Below are 9,534 nucleotides of genomic sequence, written 5' to 3' on the forward strand. Positions count from 1 at the left end.
CGGCCACCCCTCGAACGCACAGATGCAGCGCGCTGGGACACCTGGCCCCTCGACCGTGAAGTGAGAGCGGGCCTGGTGCGTGGCCAATGGACGGTCGCCTGTGGATCACGTGTCCGCGACACCGCCCCCCGATGTTTTATAAGCGTTCAGGCCGGCTTCAAGCCTTTGTACACAGTCGTAGTCTGCAAACAAAACGAAAAAATATGCCTTTCAATTGCGACGTTTCAGCGTCTCCTGTTGTGGATCCCGCCGACATATTTGACAACATGACGGCTTATGAATTTCTTCGCTACCTCCCCACCGAAGAGGCCGGCCAGAAGTTTTGCCATCTTGTGGGGCTCGTTCCGCATCCGGACCTAACCGGTTCCATGCCACCATGCCCCAAGTGCGGAGGTAAGCATCGCTTGATTCCTGCATGTACAGGATCAGCGAATAGTTGCGGCGCAGCGTTGCGCTACTTTTCTAACCGATTTCAATGAGTTTGTCTTCATTTTCAGGCAATATGCACAAGGAACCGGCTCCACCTGACAGGTTCGGATTCGTCTACAGCTGCGATAAACTGAAAGAAAAGAAAACAGTTAGAAGACGGACAGGTGGCACCGTCAGGAGGGCCGTGTGCACCAGTAGCCTGTCTTGTACCCACAACACATTTTTCGAAAGAGCGAAGCTATCAGCCACAGAAGTATGATATTGCAGTCGATCGCGAAAACCTCTCAGAAAAGCGGCAATTTCCCAGTCCGGTATTTTTCAGTTAGCATTCTCGCCGTTACCTACTGTATACCAACGTTAGCAGTCGAAGTAATCACTGGAAAATTATACTTTTTACTTAGTTGCGATTTATTTACAGTGATGTTTATGTAAAACATGCGAAAGAACAGTTCGAATTTGCTAAAAATGATAGTAGTAACGGGTGCCCTGCTAACCAGAAAGTACAGTATTTCCTGTAGCACGCTACGTTCCATGTTTCTGTGATTTCTGTTATTTCACTGTGCCGATTACGATGACGTGAGTGTACGAGATATGTTTTCTCTGTATTTTACAGGTGCTGAAGTTGATATATTCGTGGGTCAAGCAGGAGCCGGTCACCATCGCCGCGGAGCAATGACGCGTGGCCCTCGCGACAGCAGTAGATTAGTACAACTTCTGCCGGGAAGTTGCGGAGGTTTTCGTCTCCAAAATCAGGACATACAGCTAGGCGGTGAAGGGATGCATGTCGCGGTAAGGATCGGCCCACGTTTGTGACTTTGCCGAAAAGTCTATGTCTGTATTCATGTGTTTTCGTTTTCAGATCAATGAGACCTTCACCCGGAGGCGAAAATACAACCGCGGCCGCGTACGTGCAGGCACGCAAATTACAATATTTGGTGCCTACTGTCGGGAAACGAGAGAGCTGATGTACTGGCATGTAAGTGGTAGCGAAACATTATTTCCTGTTATTTTTTTGTTATTGAGGAAGGTTTCCTGTACGGCAGACATTGGCGCATTTTAGACGAATCATGTTATACTTTCTCGTATTCTTTTAGGTGGACAACAAAAGCAGACGAGTTCTGTGGAGCCACATGCTCAGATACATCGCTCCAAATTCCATCATTGTTTCCGACAGCGCGGCCCAGTATCGCGGTTGTATGGCTTTGGGCTTCTCTAGACATAAGATCGTCAATCACAGCCAGCGGGGCCCCGGGAGGTGAGAAGGATGAAACGGTGCCATGTGTTAATTGAAAGAAATAGACGGGCGTTATGGAGAAGCAACATTTTTATTTTTTCTTGTATTTGCAGATTCGTCAACACGGATGATCCCGAGGCCCACACTCAAAACATCGAGTGTAGACATCGCTGGCTGAAGAAGTCCATCAAGTCGCTCCGCACGGACAGGAGCCTGCAAAGTTACACCTGCACTTACGTGTACAGGACGCGGTTCAGCGGTACAGTGAGTAGTGCAGCTTGTATATAGTGCGCGTGACCAAAGGATACTTGTTTGCGGATGTGAAACCTGGATTATGTGATTTTTCAGACAACATCGGGCGACACCACCACCTTCGTCATTGACCCCCAGGACCTAGCCGAGGCGGGGACCAGCGGCCTCACCTACGCAACATCAGGAACAGGCTAGGCGTCGCCAGGTAGCGAGCGGATGTCGTGGGAGATGCAAGAGGAGACGCTGTTGAAGGTGAGTGAAGGATCTGTTTTCTTTCTGTCGTCAGTTAGTGTGTCAGAGATAGGGAAATAGAAGCGTGCTCGGTTTAGAAGGGAGCAGGATCTGTTTTCTTTCCGTCGTCAGATGGAATGTGATAGAGATAGCGAAATAGAAGCGCGCTCGGTATAGAGCGGCGGAGAAAGCGTTGCCGAATTAGCGCTAATAATCGGGCTTTTCTTTGGTCTTTGTCAATGGAAGTGTCGTTAGAATACGGCTTGCTGCCTGTTAGAGACGCGATAGGCTTAGCAGAGAAAGAGCGAGCAAGGCGCGACTCCCAATGGCGCTCCCCGGAAGTGGCGGTCGAAAGGTGTCGATCCTCGTGTTTAGGGAGGTTTTGGGAGTGTCTAGTAGGTTCTAAAAAACGGCAAAAAATGCCATAGTTTCGAGATTTAGTTCCGAAAATTTTCACTTTTGAACTTTACCCCATTTTTGAGGGTCTCAAATTTTCCACATAGTCATTTTTAGGGGGCCTATATCTCGCAAAGGGTCGCTCGTACGGGCATAGTTCCTTTGACTTTTTTGTTCCTATTGATATGCTCTACAGCTCTGTTAAAGTCCCAACTGCGTCATTCAGTCCTAGAATTGTGCCCTTAAAATACAAATAAGTCCGAAATGCATTTGTCTAACCAATAAAAAAAGTACCTAGCCTGAAAGCTGTATATGATAGTCTACCGAACTGATTTGATTGGATTAAAGAGACAAATTCACAATGAAATAGCAGCTACCATAAGTGATATCAATTTATGCTTGTTTATCAATCCAGGTCTGTGAAGAAAGCAGAATAACAGTAGGAGTGGAAGACATTAAAACAAAAGAAGAGTCATGTACAGTCGAAAAGCCATTTACACCATGGCCATCAAAACTAACAGTTCTAACTTGCAAGAACAATACTATAGATAATAGTCTTCATATATCAAAAAAAAATATTCCTAACTGTGATGATGTACATCCACCAACTAACTTGGACCAAACAGGTATGCACTGTAGCATGTAACTAAACACTCAAATTGTAACTTAATAACTAATATATTTTTGTTTTCTTTAGATAATTTTATCGATGTAGCAAAAAACAGTTTTACAACTGATGCACATAGAAAGCTACAACAGCACATATGGAGACTAGAGAAAAAAGTTCAAATGTTGAAACAAAAAAACTTGAATTTTCAACTTAATCTAGAAAAACTGTTCAATGAAGATCAGTTGAAGCATTTAGAACATGGCAAAAATGGTAAAACTGTTTGGAGTATAGACATTTTACTGTCTGCATTTAGAGATCGTTTTGCCCTTAAAGTACATTGATACCTCTATCTAAAAAGCACTGGATATCCACTACCTAGTATTTCAACTTTAAATAAAAAACTACATGGCCTAAATTTTTTTCCTAAAATTTTAACTTGTTTGTGGCCATATTTAAAACAAAAAGTGTCATTGATGAAACCTGTTAAAAAAATCTGTGCAATATCTTTTGATGAAATGGAAGTTCAGGAGGCACTAGCTTATAGTAAACAGTATAAGTCTTTTCTTGGGCTAGTAACTCTTGGGAACACTTCTGTAAAAGCAAATCATTTATTAGTGTTCCTCATCAGAGGCCTCTCAACATCTTGAAAACATATTATTACCTACCGTGCAACTGCATCTTCAATAAAAGGTGAAGATATTAAGAATTTTTTGTTTCATGTAAATGAACACTTGAAAGCTATTGGCTTAAATGTGGTAGCCGTCTAGCATAAGTATCAATAGTATTGCATAGTCTAAGTAATAAATACAAAGGTAAAAATAATCGGACGACCATGTGTAAAACCCACGTACCAACCGTCGAGGATTTTTTGGAGTGCATTGAGGCGGCTCAAAATTCTCTCGATTCCAGCCGGAATCTTAAAAAAGTGTCACGATTGTATCAGAGACAACCTTCAGAAAGCCGCGGACATGTTCCTAGTACTTTCCGTCACTTACAACAACCTCAAATGGCAAAATAAGCAAGAGTTGATAACCCTACCTGCCCGGACTCAACGTCCACCCACCGCCCCAAATACAGGAAAGTCTTACGCTGACATTTTGAAGCTCTGACCCCACCTCGAAACGATAAGGTGGTATTAGTATATAATACTGAAGAAGGCAAGAGTATTCAAGATAAAATGGAAAGTCTGACATCGAGCATAGACCTCACCAAGTTTAAGGTGGGGTAAAATCACATAGACCCATCAAAGATGGTGTTTTAATAAATTGTAATACTACTGAAGGGGCAAAGAGACTCGTAGAATGTCTTAGCAAGAGGGGCGACGTGCGGGTCAGGTCCCCAGGGCTAAAGGGCCCCCGCATCATCATACCGAAAGTCGGCTGGGGCACAGATGAGGGCTCAATATTGAAATTCATCGAAAGTCAACACGCCGACCAACTAGAAGACATTCGAAAACACATTCAAAACGTCTTTTTCATCGGTAAAGAGAACCACGGATTATTTTTATTTAATAAACATTTTAGGTTTATATAGAGAAGTCATAATTCTTTTTTCTTTCAATTTTACACTCTGTGATTATAAAATATATTACTGTTAATTAGAAAAAATAACCTAGTTAAAAAGTTTTAAGAATTTTCTTTTGTTAATGTGCCATACTGTAAGGGACTGTGAGGGTCAGGGAATTTAAAACAAATTTAAGTGGGAATCCTGTACATATTTCATACTGTTTTAAATTTTATAGATTTACATACTAACTTTTGCATTATTTTTTTCAGATTTTGCTATCTATGCTGCCACAGGAACCAGCAAGGAGAAAAGCACGAATTCCTAAGGAAACATCTGTTTTATTTTCTCTGTGGTTTATGGGGAACCAGGAGAGCTACCGTGGTGTATGTGACCGCTTCGGGTTAGGATTTGCTAGTGGCCACAGAGAATTTACAAAATTCTGTACATCAATCTGTGCCTTGTCAAACTCAATCATTAAGATGCCACAGGGTTTTGAGATTGAGAGAATAAGACAAGGATTTCAGAAACTTAGAGTGAAACCATTTCCAGGAACAATCGGTTGCATCGATGGCACTCATATTGCCTTTTCTGTGAGTAAAGAAGAAAAAAATGATCATATAAATAGAAAAGGTTATCCTAGTGTAGTCCTACAGGCTGTATGTGATCATGAGTTAAAATTTTTGGATGTTTATGCAGGTTGGCCAGGCTCTGCAAATGATGCTAGAGTTTTTAGGAACAGTCCATTATTTAAAAATATGGAAGAGAAAGAGGATTTTATACCTTCAGACTGCCATATTCTTGGTGACTGTGCCTACCCATTAAATAATAAAATAATGACACCATATAGAAACAATGGCCATTTAACAAGAAAGCAGAAGTTATTCAATACAATTCTGAGTTCTACACGAGTCGTAATAGAACAAGCTTTTGCACATCTGTTTGGACGATTTCGGAAGCTAATTTATATCTATGTACGAAGAAGGGAATTTGTTCCAGATGTGATTGTAGCTGCCTGTGTTCTACATAACCTATGTATTATGCATAATGATATTACACCTGGTATATATGATCAACTGGATTTACTTTCTTGCCACAGTACAGAACAGTTTGATGCAGGTATTAATAAAAATGTCAGTGGGGCACATAAAAGGGATCAAATTGCAGATTACCTTTTTAATTTAGAGTGTGCATAACATCTTTATACTGCAAGTCATGACAAAAATAATAATCTTATTTATCTGAATAAATATAAACTATAACAATTGTTATAAAACATTTAATCCATTTTTTGGTTAAATTGTTTTAAGAATTAGCTAAATTTTTGTGTATTGATTTATTAATAACACTTATGATCTACTTGCAGTAAATTAAATTTGCATTATTCTCTTAAGAAAAAAATGCACAAATAATTCATATCAATATTAGTTTTAAGCAAAAACACATTGCAAATAAAAATTGTATTAACTTGAATTATTACAAAATGTACCAAAAACAAATTCAACTAGTTTTTCCAAAGCCTGTATTTTCCTAGTCTCCAATTCCTTATGTTCCTGCCATCTTTCATCTTCCGTTTTCTCTCTCTCCTCTCTCTTCGTATCCCTGCGTTTCATATCTTCAACATACCACAATGGTGGCTCATTCCAACTTCTTTTTCTATTTTTAATTAATTCACTCTCATCTTTTTTTTTCAGAATAGCTGTACAATCATTTTCTTTATTCAACTGTGTACAAGAGGTTTGAGCAGCCCATGGAAGCTGGATTTACCTGAACTGTCGAATTTTCAGTACTTATAACACTGACACAATCTCTGTTTTGGGCACAGGTAATTTCAGTTAGCACCTCTTGAGTACATTCATTCATAAAATTGCTGCTTTTGGAATTAATTTCTGAATAAGATTTCATGTAATTAATTGGCAAATTGGAGTTAATATTCCTACCAAAAGTTTCATGCATTCTTTAAAATATTCCCATCTTATTTTGCCTTCTCCATATGTTTTGCTCTTATCAACATTTTTTCAATATGAAATCATGAGATTTCTCCACTTGTGATTGCATTCTAAACTTGTAAATGCAAAACCTTCTTTGGATAACTTATCTGCTATTTTAGCCCAAAGCTTTGTTTTGATTAGAGGTTTTTGAAAGTCGTCTTCTAAATCTATTCTACTTCCTATTAACAGTTTTACTGCTGCATGGGTCCATTCTGCTACAAGCAAAAACAGGTATAAGACAAAAAAAAACAATTACGCCTATCAAACTCATTCAGCTAGACAAAAGTTAAAAATATATATATTTTTTTACCTGTTCGAAAATTTTCATAAGTTCTTTCATCAATATTTAAAAGAAAATTTCGATTATTTAGTTCAATTAAAACAGTAGAACAAGGCGCCGCAATCTTCGCTCGTTGTCTTAGCAAGAAGCTAGCGCTTCTCAACCTCGCTAACAAAATTTTGTAAGCGTTTTGAGATGGCGCTGCAAGCAAGCTAAAATATGGAACGAGTTTTAGCACTGCACTGACATCTTGCTGACGTCTCGCTAAATAACAAAATACGTGGTATATATAGATGTCTCCACCTACATTCCAATGTCCAGCCAGGCACACGGTATGATCTCGCTGTAAAGCACGAGTAAGACAATGCCCTGTCTGTCGTGGAGAGTTGAAAAATTACCACAACTTAACCTTAGAAAATCTTTCTGAAATTATAGCCCTGCTACGCGCCTACAGAGACAATGGATGTCTGGAAATTAATCTCTTTAACAACAGAAAACCCATAAACACTTGCCTGTTCAGAAGGTGCTCTTGTCCCTCTCTGGACAACACCTGAAAATGGGAAGGTGTCTATCAACAGGTGGTCCCACACGTGACAGAAAAACACCCACAAATTAAACCACGACACTGTTAGGATGGCCCTCATACCTCGTAAATTGGAAGTGACCCAACCTCTCACTTGGGTGGTCTGCCTTCATTGCTATCAGTGAGATTTTCTTATTCGAATTATTAAAACAGAAAACGTCAACGAAAACTCCTCTTTATATTTATAAAATATGAGCGCAAGTTCTGAAGTTCCATCAACACTTTCCATCCAGAGTTAATAAATGGTGTCAAGTAAATTCTTCAAAGCGGATCTTTCTCGTGACTCAAGCAGAAATCATGTTTTGCTTAGGCCCCTCGATGTGGGTTCCTGTCCATGGTGAGGAAACCTCCCAGAGATGGTTTAGTTACTCTTCCTTACCATCGCTGGGATCTGAATGCCCACCCACGTGTTTGCCATGCGTGGTATCCGTATGCTGGAAAGGGGAATCCTAATAGTTGAGGGGCAACATAACGTCCCCAACACACTGCTTTGGCCCCTGCTTCGGATAAACGGGAGGCTCATATCAGGCTCCGTTTGAGTCAATCGGCTGGTCGTTGAGTCATTCGTGACCTCGGCTTGGAGTCAACTGATCGATGCAGACCAGGCGGACACGTCAGTCTAGATGTGCTCTTCATGACTGCATTGTGAGGGTATAGCTCCTGAGAAACCCTGGTGTGACGGTCTATGGGAGCCTCCCATGTGACAGCATCCCCTTGTTGGGCCCCATGGTGGGTGGGGTCACTAGAAGCTGAATATTTTTCTTTAATTATGGATTCATAAAATTCAAAACATTAATGTGCACCAACAACATAAACAAATGAAAAAATTTCCAGTAATCCAGCGTACTTAGTAGTGCACGCAACCGGAAAGAAACCCTTGGCTAAAGCTTCTCCTTTCTTGATTCAAAAATTGTTTGAATTGACCATTGGACAATTCAAAAAAATACAAAAATTAAGATCAGGAGATTTACTGGTGGAAACAGCTTCCCCACAACAATCGGCAAAACTTCTGAAAACAAAGACCCTAGGAGAAATGAAAGTCACTGTCACTCCACATGTGAGCCTAAACTCATCACGTTGGGTAATATCTGAGATCGATCTGATATCTGAAGATAAATCAGATATTCAGATCGACCTTTCAGACCAAGAAGTCACTGCTGTCCGACGCATTTCCATTTGTCAAGACGGCAAGTTGATTCCCACCAAACATCTTATTTTGACATTTAATAAACCGACTTTGCCATCTGATATTACAGCAGGTTATCTGCGCTGCCCAGTTTGCCCATATGTTCCAAATCCACTGCATTGCTTTAAATGCCAGCAATTTAAACATTCACAAACAGCGTGCCGAGGAAAATGCATATGCACACAGTGTGGAACTGAAGGCCACCAGAGTACTGAGTGCTCCAGTAGTCCATGCTGTGTGAATTGCAAAGATGCCCATCCTGCCTACTCTTGAAAATGCCTAGCATGGCAGAGAGAGAAAGAGATCCAGCGAGTAAAAACCATTAACAACATACCATACCCAGAGGCTCGGCAAATGGTCACTCAAAGCACAGCAGTGAAACAGAAAACATTTGCTTCTGTGTTGAAATCCACAAAGTCATGTGGGGTTCAAACCGATATCTCTGTCTCCCCAAGCGAATCTCTTACTCGCCATGCGAAATGTTTAATACTCCCGTCTACACAAACACCAGAAAAGGAGATCACAAAAGGAAAAACACCCCTGCCTAAAACAGGGGTAATTACAAGAAACCTGGGTTCTAAAAAGGCTAATAAGAACCCACTAAACAAACAGAGAGTGAAAGCAGCTCTCTCTAAATCTAAAAAATCAGAGGCTCAGTCCATGAGTGAGTTCTCTGATATCTCTGATGAAGAGAATAATATGGAGGTAACCCAACCAACGTCACCTCCAAAAGGAAAATCATCAGTTAAACTGAAGAGGGACACTTTTTCTAAGAATGCTGCCTCAAACACATAATGGATTATAAAATAATCCAATGGAACTGTCGTGGTTTTCGCAAC

The 9,534-nt window shown here is 40.6% G+C and overlaps 4 protein-coding genes across 4 annotated transcripts; all 4 read left to right on the forward strand.

Annotated features, from left to right (window-relative positions):
- The first annotated feature begins 968 nt into the window (after positions 1-968).
- Positions 969-1,688, forward strand: LOC111629589. The gene is made up of 3 exons (XM_023373495.1): positions 969-1,218; positions 1,289-1,405; positions 1,524-1,688. Exons 1-3 carry the CDS (start codon positions 1,021-1,023, stop codon positions 1,686-1,688), a joined length of 480 nt encoding a protein of 159 aa, XP_023229263.1. The 5' UTR covers positions 969-1,020.
- Positions 1,664-2,202, forward strand: LOC111629576. Its single transcript, XM_023373487.1, has 2 exons — positions 1,664-1,927; positions 2,012-2,202. The coding sequence occupies exons 1-2, from the start codon at positions 1,694-1,696 to the stop codon at positions 2,108-2,110; spliced, it is 333 nt and encodes a 110-aa protein (XP_023229255.1). The 5' UTR covers positions 1,664-1,693; the 3' UTR covers positions 2,111-2,202.
- A 1,462-nt stretch (positions 2,203-3,664) lies between these two features.
- On the forward strand, positions 3,665-5,954 carry LOC111629574 (putative nuclease HARBI1). Its single transcript, XM_023373486.1, has one exon. The coding sequence runs from the start codon at positions 4,940-4,942 to the stop codon at positions 5,849-5,851; it is 912 nt and encodes a 303-aa protein (XP_023229254.1). The 5' UTR covers positions 3,665-4,939; the 3' UTR covers positions 5,852-5,954.
- A 1,605-nt stretch (positions 5,955-7,559) lies between these two features.
- LOC111629590 lies at positions 7,560-8,968 on the forward strand. The gene is made up of 2 exons (XM_023373496.1): positions 7,560-7,630; positions 8,344-8,968. Exons 1-2 carry the CDS (start codon positions 7,560-7,562, stop codon positions 8,966-8,968), a joined length of 696 nt encoding a protein of 231 aa, XP_023229264.1.
- The last annotated feature ends 566 nt before the right edge of the window (positions 8,969-9,534 follow it).

This window comes from Centruroides sculpturatus, unplaced genomic scaffold, assembly GCF_000671375.1.
Source record: "Centruroides sculpturatus isolate CEXI.00-Female unplaced genomic scaffold, Cexi_2.0 scaffold652, whole genome shotgun sequence".
Lineage (NCBI taxonomy): Eukaryota > Metazoa > Arthropoda > Arachnida > Scorpiones > Buthidae > Centruroides > Centruroides sculpturatus.